This window comes from Acipenser ruthenus, chromosome 22 (assembly GCF_902713425.1).
Source record: "Acipenser ruthenus chromosome 22, fAciRut3.2 maternal haplotype, whole genome shotgun sequence".
In the NCBI taxonomy this organism is placed as follows: Eukaryota; Metazoa; Chordata; class Actinopteri; order Acipenseriformes; family Acipenseridae; genus Acipenser; species Acipenser ruthenus.
In genome coordinates this window covers 6357227-6378348 of record NC_081210.1, presented here as the reverse complement: position 1 = coordinate 6378348, position 21122 = coordinate 6357227, and the positions used below count along the sequence as shown (strand labels likewise).

The following is a 21122-nucleotide window of genomic DNA, read 5'->3' as shown; positions in this document are numbered from 1 at the left end:
AACTTCACCAGAGCAGTATCCTCCGCTTCACACAGGTTCAGTAGCTGAAAGAGTTAAACAAATAAAATACAAAGTGAACTTACCCACACATCAAGACACAAGCTAGCCTCTAAACCCATCTGTGATTAGCAGCTCACCTCAGTGTAAAAGACCTTGTGTTCCACCACGTTGAGGTCCATGGTGAAGAGCCGGGGCTGTAGCGTTGTGCAGAAGGTGTTGCCCTCCATCAGCCCGATCTGGGCGTTGGCTGGCTGGTGACGGAGAAGGTGCTTCTTTGGGGGAACCATGTCCTGCAACACCTGCGGGGTGGGGAGAAAAACAGCAAGGCCATTAGCAAGGATGAGGCAACATTTCTGGAACAAGCACATAGAATTTCTTTGAGCTTCTAAACATATAGGGGGTTCAATGAAAAAAACAAATCATGATTATTAATAACATTTTTCTAGTTATCCATATTCATTCTCTTATAAAAATCAGCTGTATAAACTCACTTTTAGTTCATATTAAATCTTTATCTATACTGTTACCATATAAAGTAATTTGTGTTAACATGTCTATGAACACACTAAGGCATTTCCAAAACGACTGTTCCAATCTGATACCGCAGTTTCAGCCCTATGATTAACAGCAGAACTGGTGTGGCTCTTGTTCCTGGCACGGATGGGATTTCTCGCAGTGGGTTACAGGATCTGGTACCTCTTTGTGGGGCTCCATGATGACCGTGACGCTCTTGCTCGTGACCTGCGCGAGGACCTGCAGGGAGTGCATGGCCTGCTTGCGGACAGTGGAGTTGGGAGAGGTGACCTCACGCACGAGGTCGTGGGTGACATGGTGGAAAGACTTCTCCTGCGCGGCCAGCAGCTCCTCCGTTTTCTCCTCGTCCTTAAGCGGCGTAGCACAGCGCACCAGGAGCTGCTCCAGAGTGGTCTTCGCCATGGCCACCGCCCCGTTCGACACCTGCAGGGAGCACAGCTCAGCAAAGGGGAGACCTGAAGGACTAAGTGGCTGAGATAAGACCTTTGGGTCAAAAGGTTATAAAGCCAACTGAACATGCTGTTTAGTTTTACTGGATACAAATAGAGACCCACTTACCGATAAAGCTTTTTCAGGAACATTTTAACAGCAAAAAAATAAAGAATATGGGTAAACTTGAAATCACGTAGAAATGCTGTTACCTCTCCTGTGAGGTCCATCATGACAAACAGCAACGCCTTGAGGAAGGTCTGCTGGTTCTGGAGGACCCAGATCAGGGGCAGCCGCTCCATCAGAAACTTGATGGACACCACGCCACCCAGCTTGGCATACCAGGCCTGCTCATAACAACAGGCACACAGACGCTCCACGATGTAGGAGAACAGAGGCAACTGGCAGGCCTGCAGGGGGGGAGAAACACAACACAGAAACAGCTGTCATTTCTCTTTTGTGAATTTAATTATTCCCAATTAGATGACTTTGTGAAGTACCTATAAACTCTACAGTGGCAAAAATTGGATATTTGAACCCCTGTTCATAACAACTCCCGCGCCCACATATCTGGATGTCTCACCCTCTCCTTGGAGCCCAGGATGATGCTGGCCACGTCAAAGATGACTGCCAGCGCCACCTCTCCAATCTTGCACAGCTCCTTCTCCTCGTATGCCATGCAGATGGCGATGGCATCAATAAGGACCAGGGGGTCCATGCCCTTGGAGCCGTTCTCCTCGCTGTGGAACATGGCTGTGCTGGGCTGGCTGCCGAGCTGGTAGCACTGCAGCAGGAAGGGGCCTGGAGGAACAAAGAGTTTACAATCCTCCCTCTCCCTTGGCACAAAAATCTCCTTTTTCATCACTTTCCGGCCTTGGCATCTATGAGTTTCCCTGATTAACTAGCAGAACTATCAAAATATAACTGTAAAATAAAATATTAAGTTCCAGCACAGCTGTGATACTGAGAACCGGCAAAATGCTAATTAATCTTCATGTAAAACAAATACACTGTCGATTTGTTAACCATTAGGTAAGCAGGACGTGGATTTCAGTCGAAAGTCAGTCTAGTTCACATCTGAACTATGAGAGCGGGGCTTACCACACTGCTGAGCTACAGCCACCATAGTGTAGTGGCGGATGAGGCTGGCCACGAAGGGCAGGGCGCTGGGCCGCAGGTCTTTAATGACGGCCGACATAAAGGCTCCCGTCAAGGCCTGCTCGAACGTCTTGCGGGCAGGTGTGTCCTGGGCTTTATACCGATGTGAAATGATAACACTGGGGATCCACTTCTCTGTGAAACTGCAATACAGATGTACAAAGACACTGAACGGTGAGGCTTAAACAGCTCCTCTTCGTGCGTTACAAGTTACCTTTGATATCATCATCATTATTTATGAGTAGGCACAAAGACAAGAAGCAGAAAGCAGTATCACATTCACCCTAGTTATACCTTCTAAAGCTCTGGAAATACCACTAATAAGGCTAAAGTTTGAATATTGTACAGTTGAATAGAGAAGTTCCAAGTTGAAGATATTCTATATGCAAGCCATTAAACTCTTTAGTGCACAGAGGCTGGCCAGCGATGACAAGCCAAGCGTAGCAATCAAAGACTGCATTTGTAATTTAGAAGGAGCTGGTATTGATGTCGGCGGCTGAATAATGGAGTCATGTCAAGTCCTTTATTTTTATTTATATTTTGTTTATATTTCATATTGTCAGCTCAGCTGCTGACCTGTGATCGTGATGGATTATTAAATTTTATCATCAGTATTTTGGAGCCGGCAGTTCAAAAGGAGGGCCAGATATGTTCCAAACAATATGCGCACTGGCACTTGAATACAGCTCAATTACAGCCTGGCATTTGCGATTTTTCAAGTGTTTGGATTGAAAAGCCTTTCCCGAAAAGACCAGCCAGCAAGAAACAACAAAGGGACCTTATAAATCAAACTGTCCGACAGCAAAATCCACTCTTTACAAACCATAACTGATACACTTGTTTGTGCACCGCTGCAATGACACACTTTCAGGCTAAGCAGAGGAAAGTCAATTAGCCCCAAAACAAGGGATCAATGATCATAATGCAACCCTCCCCCAGTTACTGTAAGTGCTTCTGAGTAACTACTTCACTCCAGACAGTTCAAATCAACTGGAACACATGAGCGAAACAGGGAGCGATTATAGATCTTACATACAGGAAAGTCAGACATACTGAGAATATTAGTATAGGTGGTTGAACTTGCCCATACAAACACACATCCACACAGCAATGTGTTTTTTCTTACTTGGGGTGAGCCAGCAGCTGGTAGAGGGCATGCTTGTTGTCATCCAGGCTCATCATGGCCACCAGGAAGCACTTGATGACCTCCCAGGCCTGTCTGCGGTAATACGGCTCTGTGTTGGCACTCTTCAGACAGTCCAGAGCGGTTTCAATAGCCTGCAATACAGACGCAGAAACCCAGGCACCACTGTATTAACTAACCATTTACAATACACAAGCAGATGTGTCATAGACTTGTCTTGCCATCACTTTTGCCAACTTTGAGAAAGAAAAGTAGGGGAGATTTGCTCAAAAAGCAGGAGCGTTACATACGTGAGTAAATCGAATTGTGTGATACACCAACTTATAAAAGGCAATCTATGAATGGAGTGCACACTTCCTTCTCATTCTGTACGAACAAAGGCTAAACAAATATTGTGAGCACGCTTGAGAACACTGTGCTCAATCACCGCTCTAAGGTAAGCAGTCGTGGTGGGATGTCGGCCAACTCATGATACAGAGGAATAAAGAATTGATAAAGTGGGGTATATTTGACCTTGTGTAGAAGGGATGGATGTTGTGTGTCTGGAACAACACTAACTCACAACAAGAAATTGATAGTGTTAAGAAAACAGTGTAAGCAGAGTTCACATAGTTCAGCTTTACACTCACGCAGTTAGGCAAGATGCTACCTGAATCCTCTTCTGACGACAGACCAATCGCCGTTACCTGAGATTTCTCCCAGAACATTAAGTAACTGGTCACTATTTTTGTTTATAACTAGGTGTTGTGTCTAACGATAAGGTCTGAGCTATAGGTGTATGTAACTGGAATATTGGAATCAATAAAATGTAAACTTACTAACATAGCAATTGGTATTGTGCGCACTCATTTGAAGACATCAAATGGATTTTCCTTACAATTTTGTACTGAAAAGTAAAAACTTAAATGGTTCAAACTGCAATGCAAGGTTCTTATTTGCAACCCTGTAATCAACTGAAAATGTGCTGGGAATTAAAAAGACATCAGATGAAAAGAACACCATTTCTTTCAGAGATGTTACCAAAAAGCTATTTGAAAACTGAACAAAAAAAAAAAAAACCTAAAAGAATCTAAAGAATGATTAGACCATTGTGACAAATCTAAAAGAAAGCAAAATGTGTAACAGAGGCTATTATAACTATATAACACCCTGAAACTTGAACTTGCAATCAAAAACATGTGTTTAGAATAATTCAGAATGATTAAAAGTGGTACTGATGAAATTAGATGCAATGACACAAATGTAGTGCATGTAAAGTACAAAGCAATTAAAATCAGTCCATGCATTGTTAATGACTTTTATATAAAAAGCATACAGCCGTTAACCCCAACTAGGCTACAGCTTGGGAAAGCTCCAGTATTACAATACCACTTCAAATTAGGGAGCTAAACTGTCACAGCACACAATGATCTCTAACTAGTAGAGCAAGCTTAATAAGAATATATATGTTTGGAAGCAGTGCTTCAACAAGTAATAAGATGCAAGAGACAAAGCACAAATACTTTAGAGGGAAATTAAGTACCAGCCTCAATATGCTTCAGTAATAAATTGCAGGTAGAGCTGTAATAATTTAGAGTTTTGAATTATATTAGCAGATTGAGACTGTGGCAGGTGCTTCAGGAAAAGAAAATCAAATGGATTATACAGTCTTAAAATATTAGAGGATGAACATGAAAAGCAGTCTATCTGGAATTCTGGCTCATTTAACACAATTTCCTCCAGCAGCTTTAGTATTATTTTCTATCCACTCACAATAATTTTTCACATGCGTTTTAAATACAGCAGTCCCTATTCCCTGCCCTTTATTAGGTACCCATTCCCAGTGTGCTTTTCTTTTCAGGTATATTTCTTCTTTCAAAAGGCACAACTTTTCCCCCCATTTCTTTGCAGGTCCTCCTTGTATTTCTTTTCTCACATGCTCAAGGAAATATGCCAATGATTTTTGGAAACTACAATTCCTGAAGCCAGAAGGAGAAAACTGCCACCACTGTCTAGCAAAATGTCAATCCAGTGGAAGGGCGGAGTTGAACAAGACTTCAAATACAGAGCCGCTATGCATTATTCAGTGAAAATGGAATTTCCAGAACTTTAGTTAATACAAACAGACAAACACTGATTCAGCTCATTATACGCAGCTGTAGCCTGTAGCTCAGAGCTGCTCTTGCAAATGAAATTAACCGCCGCAGGGAAACTGAGACAGCATCCATCTTTCGGGGCGAACGCAATTACGAAGATGACAGTTTATGTTTTCCCGTCAACTGCGAGCGGCAGGAAGACCTATTAGTGAGTGTAAATAGTTCCATCCATCTCTCTAAAGATTGATTAAGGCTGGAAGACGAGCACAGCTTATAGCTTGATGAACTATTTAATTACCTGCAGAGGACTTTCAGAGATGCTTTTCTTTGACGAGTGTTTTAAGAGGAGAACTGAAGCTTTGTTTTGTGGTTCAATTTAAATTGAAAACTTAGAGAGGCTACAAACTGCAGGTTTTGAGATACAAGACTTATGGGGACTTATTCACAGAGCTACATTGATGTAGCTCCTCTGTAGTTTAATTACAGAGCTGAGAATATCTGCAACAAGAAAAACTTGAAACAACTAAAACACTGTGCTTTAATGCAGTGCTGCCCCAATTAAGAATGCTCAATTACGTTTTCCCCTAACCGCAGCAATTCCCCACACAGCTCAGGAGAACTCTAGGTTCAATGGTCGTCCTCCGAAAACCACGACCAAGCCTGTTTCCTCTTTTAGACCTAGGAACTTGAGTGGATGTCGGCGAGCTACCGACTTCTGGAGGACAAAGGCCAGCCCCGCAGGTGACCACTATGCGCTCATGGGGCGCCTGGACAGCAGGGTCCATTGTAGCGCGATGAATAGAAGCAGTCCCTGCCGGCTTTGCCTCTCTAAACCACAGGAGCACCAGAGCCAATGCGACCTCCCTCTGGAACCCCCAGCGAAGACTGTCAACTTTGCACAGCCAGGACACAAACCTGCACTCCCAACTGTACGACTTACCTTGCACACCACACGGCCGTGCTTTTACCAAGTGAGCCACTCGAGGGAAAATCTTCAACAGGTGGATCTCGTTACATCTGTTTAGAAGGCTTGGCATTTTTCATTTAAAAAGCCAGGTTACCCTCAATCTACTACCCTGGCAGTAGTTTTGTGACATTATTACCGTTTTCCTTTCACACAGTTTAGTTTTTACTCTGATTAGTACAGAATTAAGGGTTGTCCTTCAAGGAGTACCTGTAAAAATAGGCTACACTCATATTTTAAGGTTCTTTCTTTTTCTTCTTTTTTTATTTGATAATGAGAGCAGTAGGTTTTCAGCCTTCTGCAGTGTTTGTCAAAATTCATTTAGGAGGGCATGAAATAAGAAAAGTCATCGGTTGACTTGCTACGAGCAGAAATCCAATCACTCACACGTTAGACAGTTAATATTAAATTATGTAGATAAAGTGACCTTTGAAGAGCCCTAGCTATCGAGTGCTGGCTGATTTTTCGTGAAAAAAAATAAAATAAAATTTAGCCCCTGCATTAGCTGGATCAACTGGCAGCCCTCTCATCAGCTTTTACACCAGCCTATCAAGTGCTCAATGAGAAGAACAATGGCTTTTCCACAGCCCACTGAAGTGAAACTTTTCTCATCACAGCCACGAAATGAGAGATGGATTCTTATGTTGTAACTCTCAATCCAGCCTGGCAAAACCATTTACTACATAAACCTTACCCCTACGGCAACACAGACAGAGTGGCCCGTTATTTAGGATCTATAAACCCTAAAGGAGAATACATGAATAAACAAATACACCATGCAAACAGTTTATTTCCTATAGTCATAGCCATTTAGTATCCTCTTTGAACCATTTCTGCTTACAATCCTGTATTCAATGTTTATTTGAAAGATAACTACAAGCATGCCTGGTTCCAGAATCTTGTGCCTAGTTGTTTAATACTGGAATACAATTGTGTTTATCAGATTTGCTGGCTCATTCATGGCAGCATATTCCAGTGTCTCACTGAAGGTAAGGCGGCAGGTTCCATTCAGGCTTACCTTCTCCATGGGGAGCTGAATGGAGGCCTTGCAGTCTGAGAACTCAGTGGTTATGCTGGGGCCCGGCACCTCTGTCACCACGAACTGTAGCTTTTGAGACTCCTTCAGCATCTTGCGGTTGCTGCCGCCGAACTTGCCCAGCACGCGGTACGCCACATGGGAGATGGTGTCTGCCGGGTTCCGGAGAGTGCGCCACAGGGCCTGGTGAGAGAAAACAAGAGCCTGAATAAATACCAAGAGGTATTCTACAGGGCTTTTAAAATGACTTATGTCAGGGACAGGAGGCGATATATGTATGGGTCCTGACAACTTGAATCATTACAACAGAAGAACACACTTAACAAATTAAATCATAGAGTTTGCTTGTATAGAAAGAAATATAGCCAGAATTCTAAACATTAAATGAGCTGTGTGTGCGTGAGAGCCCTCTAGTGGCCCTGAAAAAAAACAGCAGGGAGCCCGGGCCACAGCATACCTGCATGAGCTCGGCACGGACGGGCTGGATGTGGTCGTAGAGGAAGTCCGGCTGCAGGTTGTCCACGCACAGCTCCAGGGTGCGAAGGCCCTGGCTCACCAGCGTCTGAGAGCCGTTGAGGGCCGACACCAGTGGGTCCATCAGCATGGGTAGGTAGGGCAGCAGGGAGCTGAGGCGAACTGGGACCGTCAGGCACAGCTCCACAAACAGGTCCTTCATGTGCTGCTTGTGCAGGCCACTCTGCAGCATGTTCAGGCCTGCGGATGCACAAGGACAGAGACACCGGGTTACATTCCCACTGGCTGAAGGTCTCTGTATAGTCAATCATAGCACAGACATTTGACAAGACATTGTCTGCAGGTTTCATTTGACTTTATTAAGCCAAGTTAGTTAATTCTATAGGGCGATGCAAAACATGTTGCCATTGCTGTACATAACTTATGTTGTTTTGTGGGTTAAAAGCTTTTTTCAGCCTACCTTGCAGCAAGTTTGGCAGAAGGGGCAGGAATTCCTGGTACAGCAGGTCATGGCTCCCGCCTCCAATGGACCTGAAGAGAGCCCTGAGCAGCAGGAAGTAGTTGTAGGGCTCCTTGGCAGACTGGGCCAGCTCCATCGAGCTGTTCACAATCTTGTGCAAATGAGGCTGGAATCAAGGAGAACGCAAATCAGCCTAAACAATGACTGCCAAGAACACTAAAAACCAAGACGAACTCTACAAACAGTCACATAGAGGTTACATATCATATTAACAGATTCACGGTTTGGTTTACGATGCAGAAGATTCCTGGTATTCCAAATAAAGTCAACCTTTAGTTTTCATTTTAAATCGTCAAACTCAAACAAAAATGTGTTTTTATATTATAATTAGCCCCAGTGTATAGGTAACAACCTCAGGTGTCTTATTAACTTGTGGTAAAACCAGGAAAGAAGGAAACTGCTATGCAATGGGATTTTCCAGCCATGCAGTTTCACTTTCTTAACTATCACAAGATTGACTGTTTAAAATGATGCGAGTCATATTCATGAAGAGTATGCTTGAGAAAAAAGGGAGGCACAGCACAGCTTCTACCAGCAACACGTTTGCAGTCAGCTTAATATACACCTTGTCCTAGGAAGTCACAATCCACAGTGAATTTCCTGATTTTTTTTACATTATATATTGCCCTTGTTGCCTTTTTGGAAAACCAGAGCTTCATTTCAGGGCTTCATCTTCAAAAAGCCACATGTAAAATAACCTGCATCAATTTGTTTTCCATTTTATGCATATTGTGGTATGAGGTAGGCAACCAAATAATAAACAGCAGCAAGTGTGCGCCCTGCCCTCCCCCTAACAAATACAATCTGGAGTCATGAAAAACAGACAGAGCTTCATAAATAATAAATTGAAGACTTATTTATAAAACGATAAACAAATGTCTAGGCAAGAGCATGCTTCATTTGAAAACCTGTTTTTCCCAATTGATCATCACAGCTCTGTAGCTTGCAGCAAGTAAAGCAGGCATTTCATCACACAATTAAAATCTGCATTCCTAAGGGCAGCCCATCAGTTCAGAGGAAAAAACACCAACACAGTGCAACAGATAAAAGAAGTCTCTACATCAACACATTATTAGGAGATACAACCCGAACAATAAGCTACTGAGAAAAATGAAAAGATGTGCTTTTAATAAATACTATTTTAAAGTGATCTTCGCTTAATAAAACTTAAGTTAAATCATCAATCCAGAGGACAAATGCGACTGCTGTCACAGACTTAACAGAACGTATTTAAATTCATTCAGTGACTCGCTAGGACTCCAACTTGGCTGCAGAAATGAGACTTGTCATAACAGTGCAGTGCAGGCAGACCTATGAACCTGTGCAATTTAAAGACACCTGATCAAACGGTCTTACAAAATACAGTCAAAACTTGTATTCTGCATGGATAAATCACAGACATACAATCAGAATGGCACTTACACTATGGCATAACATGACAGATGGTATAGCTACATGCATGAGGAGGGAGGCTGTATGTGATCTGAAACTATTTTTTTTAGGTCCAGGTTGTGTACCACTGATTTTTAAAAGGTCAGTCCAGATTCGTGGCTGCCCTCACCTTGAGCATTTGCTCATTCTCTGCAGCGAAGAGGGAGACGGAGCCGAAGACCAGCTTGAAGAGCTTGAGGTAGAGGTTGGAGAGTTCCACGTTGGAGCCCATCTCAGGCAGCCTCTCCAGCAGGTACTCCACCAGGATCGTGGCAAACAGAGCAGAGGTGGACGGGTTCGCCAGGAATGAGTTTGCAACAATCTGGAGAAGGGGCAAGACAAGAAGAAGGGATATCAGTACACACATTAAAGATCAGAATATTTATCGAAGTGTGCGGTATAGCTCTGTATAGTCCACCTTACGAGATTGATAACCGGTGCTGCAGTACATGCTTCCCATATCTCATTCAAGTTTTGTCTTAACAAAATTGTACATCATTTCATTTTGACAGCTTTGTTCGGTTAAAGTTAACGGTGCCATAGTTAATTATAAACATAGGAATCAGCCACTTCAGTTTTGTTATTAGCATATGAAGAACACACATAAAATCAAGAACAAATAGAACATATCGCCACCTGTAGTGCATAGTTCTTGGAGATCCTGTCAACCATGTAGGGCACAGTAGTCTGGAAGATCTCCTTGAAGGTGAGGGGGTTCATCATGGTGAAGACCCCAGCGAAGTGCTCCAGGACCTCCTTCTCCTCCTTCATCCGCACCGTCTGGCAGTTTGCTACGCGGATGTAGGTCTGCCCGTTCCCAGCAATCTGCACCTGAAAAAAATATATATATATATATTTAAGAGATATCAGGTCCTTTTTTTCATATCTTACAACCACCCTGGCATGCACACAAATTAAATATTGTTAAATAAAAGAAAACTGCCCTATGCAAGGCACTGCCACACAAGCACTGAATAAGGTTGTTACTCTTATGTTTTTTGTTTTTTTAAATTGAATAAGGTGGTCACCACCTACCTGATAAATATCCAAAGCCTGCATGGCGTATTTGACAAGCTTGATGTAGATCTGAGTTTCTTTAGGCTGCAGCTGTTTGTTAGGGATAAACTGAGCTTCTGATAAAAAAAAGATTTAAAAAAAAAGAAGTCAAAATGATTTCCTTAATGGCTGAATGATTTAAAACACAACATTCTGGGGGGGGGTTGCACATCCCGAGTATCCCTCAAATAAAGCAAAGAGAGCATTACCTCCAGGGGCTTTGCAGGAGGTGATGCCCCATGTGATGGTCTTGACTCCGCACACCAGGGTCTTGACTAGGCTACGGCAGTCTGACACCTGGAAGGTCTGCTTGTCCTCCTTGTCCCCCTGCTTGTCGAAGGAGGAGGTGGGGGGAGCTGGGGTGACTGGTGTGGGGGGTGCAGGTGGGGGCAAAGGCAGAGGGGCAGGAGCAGTGGGGGTGGGAGGTACCCCAGGCAGGGCTGCAGCATCCACCACACCCAACTCGGACTGCGGCTTGCACTTCTTAAAGATGGTGACCAGCTGGTAACGTGCAATGGTGTGAAACTTGAGCACAAACACCTGAAACAGTAAAAAGAGGCAATGGGTAGACTTTTCTTGAACTAACATACATTATAGCAATTACCACATTTGGTCATAGATGGTGACAGGCACTAATATTTAGAAAACATTGGAGGGGAATTAATATTAACTAATCTCAACTAAAGTCCTTTACCAAAACCTGGAATAATTGGATACTGCTGTTCTATGCTAGTCTTTAGATATCTGCTCTTCCAACACAAAGAAAGCCATCTGGGCCCTAGCGCTTGTGCCCTACAGTACCTCCAGCATCCTCATGAGGATGTCCCGGCCGTTGCCGTTCTCCTGCTCACTCTTGGAGCGGATGCAGTCCACCAGGTTGAGCAGCAGCTTGCAGGACATGGTCTGGATGCTGCTGGGCAGGGACTCGTCATCGATGTTCTTGGCAAAGAGCTGCACTGCCAGGGAGAGGTCGTTCAGGGGCAAGTTCTGACGCACGTGGTGCACCAGGTCAGCCAGGGTGCTGTAGGCCAGGGGTCTGCCAAGAGAACAAACACACACACAGTTTGGTACGGAAGTTTAAACACATTGTACAAGACACAGATCTGGATAAGCCTGGAATAATTGCCTGTGATTTTGCTGTATTCAAATTTCCTGGTTTTCACTGCTGTAAATGGGAAGCATTTCAAGCATAATGTTATCGGAATGCAATTAAACATTATTGCTAGGGCACCGCTCATGACCTTCCTGCAACACAGTTTGAAGGATAAGTTTTGTTTCAATATACCAGCTTCTGTAACACTGAAAGACACAGTGCCTCTGCTCTCATTGAAATATGCCTATTGTAAGCAAAATGGAATAACATTTAAAAACTGAAACAATACACACATTTAAAAGTATTAAAAAGGAATACCAGAAAGAGTCCATGGTTTAGGGTTTTCAGTTTTCCGTAAAATAACACATTGAAAACGTATACAATGGTGTTTCTTAATTTAAGGTACATGACGACTGCACCTATCACGTCTCAAGATGTTTTTAATATACTTAAAGTAAAAATAATGCACTTATGTTTTTTGTGTGTGTATAATGCACCAAATATTTAAAAATGGACCTCAATAAAATAACCTTTCATAATAAAAGATAAACTTGAACAAATGTTACAGTGCCTATTGGTACCAAGTATTGGAGTCTGATCCAGACTTATTTTTAAAGTCTGTCGCACAGCACAAAGGAATATCCACTAGAAAGTGTCCTGAGGGAATCAGATGATTCTTAGTGGTTAGGTTTAGGGTTAGGTTTTAGGGCAGGGTGTGTTGATTTCGTAGAGTTGCCGAGCTCTGGAAGTGAAAGGTGGGTTCATCTGATGCCCTCAGGACACTTTCCAGTGGATATATTCCTTTGCGCTGCAGTTTGTCTCCCAAACTTCTCTTCCTCCTCCTCAGACCTTCTCCCATTCGCGTTCTGCCGTCAGCTGACAAGGGCTCAGCTGATATCCCATCATAGCTTTCTTAAAGGAGTACAGTCTACACTTGACATGAACCCCCAATACAGTATCTCAACAAAAATAAGGTGGGTTTTTTTGTATAGCTACTATGTACTATATAAATCACCTTATATTACAATAATACCCTAAAATGATCTTAATATTTTTTAACAAGTACCCGGCGCAAATATAGTTTTAGACAGTGGGTCGCGCCGGTTGCCGGCTTATTTTGAAAACCCTGTGGTTATGCCTCCCCCAAACTGCAGCTTCACACACATATACATATAAATGTATATCTACGTATACATATACAGTTTCCCTGGTACTGCGGTAAACTTGTGGTAACTCAAGGCAAGTTATGTTATACTGCTGTTATGAGGCGGTGCAAATTGAACTGTATAAATATACATGTACTGCTAAATTTAGAGAAGACTGAATTCCAAGAGTCTTGCACGAATTACAGCAACTATGAAACACTATTTTCATACTTGGAAGAAACAGACGTTTTGTATTTGAATGTATTACACCTATAATTCACGGTTCTGGCCTTTCATTCGACATTCATTTACATACCGGTGGTGAAACAGCAGCTCTCGGTTTTCTCAGCATAAAGGAATAAACAAGCTGACATAATGCATCAGCCAACAAGACACTAAGGGTTAACTAAATGAACAACCAGCAGCATGCCAGCCCGTGGTGTGCTGTCATGTGTGCGGCAGAGCTGTTTCAAATGAATTCTGAACAGGGTCTTTCATTCTCGGTAATATGATCTGCATTGGAGGACTGATTCAATTAAAATGAAAACTGATGAATTCTTCCCTCAGGAAAGGTGTCAGGTTGACAGAGCTGGAGATGGGAGGCATCTACCCAGGGAGCAGGTAATGAACTGAGAGTTTCTGTACAAGCTTTCAGACACGAAGCCCTGACAAGTACTGTGATGAGAAGCCTCCCTCCAATGAAAGACTTGCCATCAACTAACAAACAAAATGCTAAAGAAATTACACCCGAGAATAAATTAGCCTAAATATAATTCTACTTGACTTGGCTTCTAAGTGAAACCTGAATTAACCGCACACTTGCTACTCCATTGAAGGTTTGAAAACCAAGTTCAATTGTGCGAGAAAAAGAAAGTTTCTGCTTTCACCATCTTTACATTTGAAACAACAAACAAGGTTTCAACACCTTACCTCAGTGTCTCACGAGCCGTGTAGCCAGAGCCAATTAGTATGGACTCATCAAACAGCTTATCCATGCATGGAATGAATTCTGTAATACAAATTGTCACTGTTACGTGTTTACAGCTGTTAAACTCCCGAGTACAGACTCCAATTACGAAGAAAGATAAGCACCTCTCTTCATTTTTTAGTTCGTGTTTGTGAAGGGCTAATGGTCACCAAAATCTCTTTGATCAGGTGCTGCACGGGAAGGTGGCATTTCACACAACGTTTTGTCTGCATTATCAATCCAAAACAAGTGAATCAGAACAGGCAAAAAAAAAAAAAAAAACACACTACTGGAAAAAATAAGTCAAGCTCAAACACTATTTTCAAAGTGAACAGTCCTCACTCAGCATTCAAATACACAGAGGAATGGATTCTTTCCAGTTGAGACCCTTCGTCCCTGTTTGGGGGTGGAATACATACGGCTGCGCAGGTCAGTGGTGAGGATGTGCTTGGCTGCGATCAGGAGCTCCTTGCGCAGGTGTGCCGTCTCCGAGGGGCAGTTTGACAGCAGCTGCAGCATCCCCTTCACCATCTGCTGGGAGTACTTGGCCACCAAGTCCTGGATTCAAGCAAAAGGAGGTTTCAGAACATCTAATGCATTCTTGAACACCAAAAACTACAGAATAGATAAACACAAAAGCATTGTCCATTTTTCTGTTCTTAACCAACAACTACTTTAATATGTAACTGATCACCCACACATTCACATCAAGATGCAAGATGAATAGTACCACAATCAACACTATGTTACACTATGTGTGCCTACAGTATGTGCTCTTACCTGATATATTCTGATAATATAAGCCAAGAAGGAAAGGGTTTTGATCTGAGCTGCAATGAAGTCTGCATAGAGTTCTTTGTTGTACAGCTTATGTTGCCTAAAAAAAAACGTTATAATATATATATATATATATATATATATATATATATATATATATATATATATATATATATATATATATATATAGAATAGTTACAATTAGACAAAAGGAAAACAAATTAACTTAAAAAAAAGGTAGAAAAGTTAAATCTGCTTGTGAACATACCATTAGCACTAATCCGTATATATTCTACCAGGCCACAGTTTAGTAAGAATACCTGAATACATTTATATTATAAGATTAAAGATATATTTGTAATATTTAGTCACAGTACAAAACAAATGATTTCACAGCTGTAATAGCAGCAGACTACAGTACCCCCTTGTGGTAAGTCCTTACCTTGCCTGAGGAGATACTTGAAGCATGATGGTGTTCATGATCAAAGGCACGAACTCTGCAACCACGTTGTGAATGTTAAGTTTGTACAGCTAGAGAGAGAGAGAGAGAGAGAGAGAGAGAGAGAGAGAGAGAGAGAGAGAGAGAGAGAGAGAGAGGGAGAGAGAGAGATTAGACTAACACAGTGAGTGTATCTGTGCAGAAAAAGAATTTATCTTAATTGAAACCTTCTCATGGCTACAGTTACAACAGAAGCAATCAGATCTTATCAGTTTTACTTTCACCGCCCCAAACTGTGTTTGTTCAGGTTCAGACTCATACACTCACACTCACTCACACACACACGCACACACGCACGCGCTCACTCTCACTCAAACACAATCGGGGTCTAAAGTGTGTTGTTCTCATCATTTTGCTTCTCTTTTACAACACTTTTTTATTTTACTTTAAAACCATCTTTATATGGCTATGAAAAGGCAGTTGTGACTGGTATATACCATATTAACACAGCTTAAACAATCATCATAAACCTGACTGTGAATAAACACAAAGACCCACCTGGTACATAAGCACCACGATGATGGGCAGCTCAGCCAGAACCTTCAGTGAGAGGGAACCTCTGGGAATGATTGTGTGCTACAAGAAACAAAGAAAGAAAGAAATATTCTAAATACCAAGCATCTTCAATACAAGTTGCAATTAGCATTTAAAAAGTTTATACATTTTTTAAAGAGAGGACATTTTTTCAATGTGGGCAGGTTTTAAGAGGATGTGAGGAGTAGAAAATTATTTTAAGCAACTGATATCTTTATAGATGCTTTGCTAGCAGATAGGCTTGAGAAACTATATTGGGCAAGTCACCAAAACAAGCCAGAGCTTCCTATGCGAGCGAGGGGCAGTAAAGGTGGGCAAGAAGGGGGATAAGCGTGGTGTAAAAAGGCACTGTGGCTGAAACGTACACTCACCGTGCGGGTCTCGCTGTCCTCCCGCTCAGGATTCGTCTTCACCACGACGGACGTGATCATGCCCACCATCTCCGGTGACGGCACCGTGTTGTCAGGGACAACCTGCGGGTTCTCAAAGTACCGGGTCTGCACATAAACATACAAACTATACATGTAACGCAAAAACAGGAATCCTTCAACTTGCATACAGAGTTCTGATCTCTAAAATCTAGTTCCACCTTAACTTGGATCTTCTTATTGCATCTGCAGGCATACCAAAAGCAATCAGATCTTATCAGTTTTACTTTCACTGCCCAAATTACAGAGGTGTGTTCATGCACACACTCTCTCTCACACCCTCACAAGCACACACTCACTCACACACACTCTGGGGCTAAAGCTTCTTATTTTCATCATCTTGCTTCGGATGACCAATGCAATTTTTTTTTTAGTTTTTTTTAGTTTTATTTTAAATTTATAGAAAAGTTCACTTTCATTGTTATTTCATAACTTACCACCACTTTGGGCAACTCCTTGTAGATCTGCTTCACAAAGTCTAAAAAGTGATGAATCTGTGAAAGCAATCATGACATCAACTAGTTTATATCATGGTTTGTACAGGTAAGAATAGTACATTATAAAGCTCCATTATATGAATCATATATCCAATTACCCACTTGATAGGTTTTGTCCAAGGTTATATTAAATTACAGTACCCGATACTCATTCCACCATCACTACAGACAAAATAGTCTCTTAAACAGTATTGTTTTTATCTTGCCAAGTTAGAACTGGTTTGTCTTTCCTGCAACTGGTGCATGTACACCAGTATCTCCAGGAAACCGAGGCTTAATCTTGGTGTAGAGAACAGATCGATCCTGGTTGTTGCCTACCTCCTGTGTGATCTGTGGCCTGAACTGTTTGTGCAGTTCAATGATGACCCTCAGGCAGATAAGAACATTCTCCTCACTCTCGATCTGCAAGGAAAGAAGGAGTCTGTTGTTACTCTCCTATCCAGATCATTCACAGCATTAGAAGCAAGTCACACAGCAAGGTTGCAAGCTAAAACTTCAGTGCTGGTGTACTGCATTCATTTTACACCTCACAATTGCTTAAGATGCTGTACGGTAATGATGCCACCATTCTTTTATTAGGACTATCACATTTAAGGAATCAAAGGAGTTGTCATTCAGCACTCAAATGTCATCTCTGACAACTTGATGCTGCAGTTTATTAACCTGGCAAATCAAGGTGTGAGCCAAAATGTTTGCTTGGTTTTCTCTCAGTTTGTTATAGTTTCAGATAGCTTAAAATAAAAAATAAAAAAAAGATTTTCTGATTGTGTTTAACCCTTTGCGGTCCATTGTCGGACCTGGTCCGACATTGCAATTATTCCTATCCGGTCCATTGTCGGACCCTGTCCGACATCATTATAGAAACGCAAAAAACGGGTTTTAGTTGTTTTTTCTCCGGAAAAAGTCGAGAAAACCATTCAATGGCCGAGTGGGAACGACAGGAGCCGAGACAAGTCGGAAAAAAAAAAAAAAAAAAAAGGCGTATCTCATGATTAGTCATACATGGCCCTGGTGTCAAATAACGGGGCGGTCATAAGTAAACAAGCTGCCTGATAGCGAGTCCCCGCACAGAGAACACAGACATTTGCAGAGCTTTTTTGAGATGTTATAGTAATAAAATAATGACTTGGATCGCATTATTGAGGAGTTTGGTGATAAAACGAGTGATCAGGAGATGATTGATCGACTATTATTATTATTTATTTCTTACATAGGTGAAAGCTATAGCGAACGAAAGGGTGGGGCGGGGCTGGAGATGCCTAGTGAGTGCTTTGTTGATATGCAGGGCCATTTAAACCCGTTTGACTGTGAAAAATACTTTTAAACAGAGCGTCTAAAATTAACTGCGCGTGTGAAAATAAATTAGACCTGGCGTGCCTGATGCACATTTAATAAATGGACCGCAAAGGGTTAAAGTTATTGGGTAGTTTAACAAAATGCTTCACTGTTTTATTACTTCAGGCACTATTTTATAGTAGAACTCACCTCTAAAAAGCGGAACATCACAGACAGAATGTTTTTGGTGTGTGGTCGGAGATGTTCATTAGTTGGAATTCGATGAATGATTTCTAGGACCAGCTTTCTCAGTTGCTGCAAAGAAAACACATGATGTGAGCATCCGTGCACCAAACACATTTAAAAACACTAGCAGCATTGATAATGTGTAGGAGATTACAAATTTAAAGCAGGGAAGCCACACAGACTACCTGAGCTGGTTTTTCCTGCAGAAACTGAACCTCTCCATCCTGCAAGAAGGTGAGGAAACGAGGAATGATGTGTTCCAGAAAGGTGGAATACTGTGGCGAAGATGTTACATTCTGACAAAAAACAAACAAACAAAAAAACTATTAGCAACATAGTCTTTCAAGATTATAAAAGTTGTGTGAACAAGGACCTACAGTTCAACTGTACAGTACACTCATATATAAAGATGAACCTGCATTATATCGTGATTGCTGGGCAGGCATAATTCAAGATATAAAGCGGGTCATGATATAAAGCAGGTTTCACGTTTGCGTATGACACCACATTACAAGTGCGAGAAAAAAAGAAAAGAAAATGTGGTGACGTTGGTGTTTTGTAACTGAACTGTCCCACATTAAGCCCGCCCACGCAGCATTTGACAGGCTGCACAAAACGTAATATTAAGAGAGGTCATTTCTCAAAGAAGCTATGGTGAATGGGAAGTGGTTTCTGAAAAATCATGATAAACAGGGCGTGATATTAAGCGACGTGATATAAAACAGGTTCATCTGTGTGTAATATATGTATATATGTGTGTTTTTTTTTTTTTTAAACTTACTTCAAAATTTTCACTGACTTCTTGCATCATCTTCAACTTGGTTTCATCAGCTACAGAGAAATTGACAAGATGAGCAGTTAGCAGAGCCTGTATGCTACTGCAGGGAGAAGCAAAATGTGTTCGTTCACACGCAAGGACAAACGCACGCACGCACGGACACGCACGGACAAACGCACGCACGGACACACGCACACACCACACCGCACGAACGGACACACGCACACACCACACCGCACGCACGGACACACGCACACACCACACCGCATGCACGGACACACACACACCGCACGCACGGACACACGCACACACCACACCACACGCACGCAGACTGAAGCGTGATGTTCTCATCATTTTACTCCTGTTGGTTTCTAACACACACACATTTTCATTTCCAGGGGAAATGTACTTTCACATCTATATGTCATTCTGAACATGTACATGCCAATATGTTTACTGTCTTATTGACAGTTCCACCGATGCCTTCATTAATCCTGTACGGTCAGCCTCCCTCGAACCCTGCTGTACTCACGTGTGTTGTTGTCTGTGAGCGCTGCCACAAACTGCAGGTACTTCTTCATCAGTGTGGTCTGGTCCACAACTGTGGGGCTGGGTGTGGGCACGAAGGCCATGGTTCAGCTGAGAGGGGTACCGTATTTACAGGTCTGGGATCGATGTTATTCTCTGGAACAAGTTCAGAAAGATCTCATACCATCTCTTCACCTGAAAAAAGGCAACACTTTTAATATGTACAACATGCAACTATGACTGGTTACAGAGCAAGAGGCAGGGATGGAAATAAGACTCCTAATGCATAGTTTCAACCATTCCAGGTTTTACTACTATCTCGATCAGCCCGTGTATTGTATCGGTAACAAGCCCAGGTGTGTCCGATTAAACATAGTAAAACCAGGAATGGATCAAACCTATGCAACTGAGGTATTATTTCCATCGCTGAGGCTTTTATTGTTTAGAGAAACCATACCTGTACAAGCAAACAGTCTAAAATGTGAAATTACATTAAAAACACTGTCTGATGAGTTTTAAAAAAGCAGATATTGGTATACTAGTCAAAACTGACTGTAGCAGATTAAAATGGAGATAAATCAAATCTTTAGATGTGCTAGCTTACTGTATGTTTCGTTTGTGATTAAAAAATAATACACCAAGATCAAGGTAAACTATTGTATATTGCATTGTATACTGTAAATGGTTGGCTTAAAGCCATATTTACTGTACATTGTTTACCAAGAACATGTGTAAATAAACCAATTCCAAAAGGGTAAAACGGGTTTTTGATTCTAAAATTAAAATACAATAATTAAGACTATTGTGAAGTTACCTAATCACTGATTTATAAGCATCTGTGCAAAACATGAGCTTGTGCATATTGCATAACAAAAACATATATATATCACAAGAATACAAAACATAGACACCAGTATCGCGATAATCCGAGTAGCATGAAGAACCACTATTTTTGTCAACTTTTCTTAGCAATACTCAGCATTGAACATCCTGCTACAATTTCAAACGCAGGCAGCGCGCAATGATGCGCACACGCATCTCCAGGAATGAACAAAGACCGCCCTCCCTCGTCACTATATTCTCATATTTACTTGAAATCTTCATCCAGAGACCAGTGATGCACCAAAAAACCAAACTATATCACAGCCACGACCTGGGCGTGTAAAAATAACACATCATTCTGAACTAACCAGACTGCAAATCGAAAAAGGTGGTTGCAAAAGTAGTACGTCTACAGCCTATTGTGCTGTGGCCCAAGGCGTGATTATTCCTTATATAAGTAATCGACTGATCGCTGTTGATATCTGCATGTCTTTACTATTACAGATGCTTTCCTGTGTTAGACAGCTGTTTAGTTAACAGATAAATCTACAATGCATTAAAAGCAGCGTGTATAATTATAAAAACAAGTACTGATAAGAACTGAACTTACCAAAGCAAGCCCAACAGGAAAAGCCCTCCGCTCAGTTCTGAGCAAGCGCACTAAGAAGAAGACCGATGTTATGAACTTCCGCGTAAAAACCCGCCTTTTCTC

The 21122-nt window shown here is 41.9% G+C and overlaps 1 protein-coding gene across 11 annotated transcripts in view; it reads right to left on the bottom strand.

Moving 5' to 3' along the window:
• Positions 1-21103, bottom strand: part of trrap (transformation/transcription domain-associated protein) — a 93562-nt gene extending 72459 nt beyond the window's left edge. For 3 of the 11 annotated variants that reach the window (XM_058995905.1, XM_058995907.1, XM_058995910.1), the window contains exons 1-28: positions 21021-21103; positions 19593-19783; positions 19064-19113; positions 18465-18578; positions 18247-18351; positions 17080-17163; positions 16702-16758; positions 16202-16333; positions 15801-15878; positions 15246-15334; positions 14807-14903; positions 14446-14584; positions 13990-14068; positions 11623-11857; positions 11031-11361; positions 10801-10898; positions 10402-10596; positions 9896-10087; positions 8275-8440; positions 7798-8054; positions 7323-7523; positions 3248-3399; positions 2065-2264; positions 1547-1764; positions 1176-1373; positions 697-1005; positions 138-299; positions 1-44 (exon numbers count right to left, since the gene is read on the bottom strand). The exon at positions 1-44 is cut by the window's left edge and continues 53 nt beyond it. In XM_058995905.1, coding sequence (XP_058851888.1) covers positions 1-44; positions 138-299; positions 697-1005; positions 1176-1373; positions 1547-1764; positions 2065-2264; positions 3248-3399; positions 7323-7523; positions 7798-8054; positions 8275-8440; positions 9896-10087; positions 10402-10596; positions 10801-10898; positions 11031-11361; positions 11623-11857; positions 13990-14068; positions 14446-14584; positions 14807-14903; positions 15246-15334; positions 15801-15878; positions 16202-16333; positions 16702-16758; positions 17080-17163; positions 18247-18351; positions 18465-18578; positions 19064-19113; positions 19593-19692 — 4082 coding nt within the window. In that variant the 5' untranslated portion in view covers positions 19693-19783; positions 21021-21103. The remainder of the gene's footprint in view (positions 45-137; positions 300-696; positions 1006-1175; positions 1374-1546; positions 1765-2064; positions 2265-3247; positions 3400-7322; positions 7524-7797; positions 8055-8274; positions 8441-9895; positions 10088-10401; positions 10597-10800; positions 10899-11030; positions 11362-11622; positions 11858-13989; positions 14069-14445; positions 14585-14806; positions 14904-15245; positions 15335-15800; positions 15879-16201; positions 16334-16701; positions 16759-17079; positions 17164-18246; positions 18352-18464; positions 18579-19063; positions 19114-19592; positions 19784-21020) is intronic. The other 8 variants (XM_058995912.1, XM_034052604.3, XM_034052606.3 and 5 more) reach the window with 5 other exon arrangements.
• Positions 21104-21122: the final 19 nt, after the last annotated feature.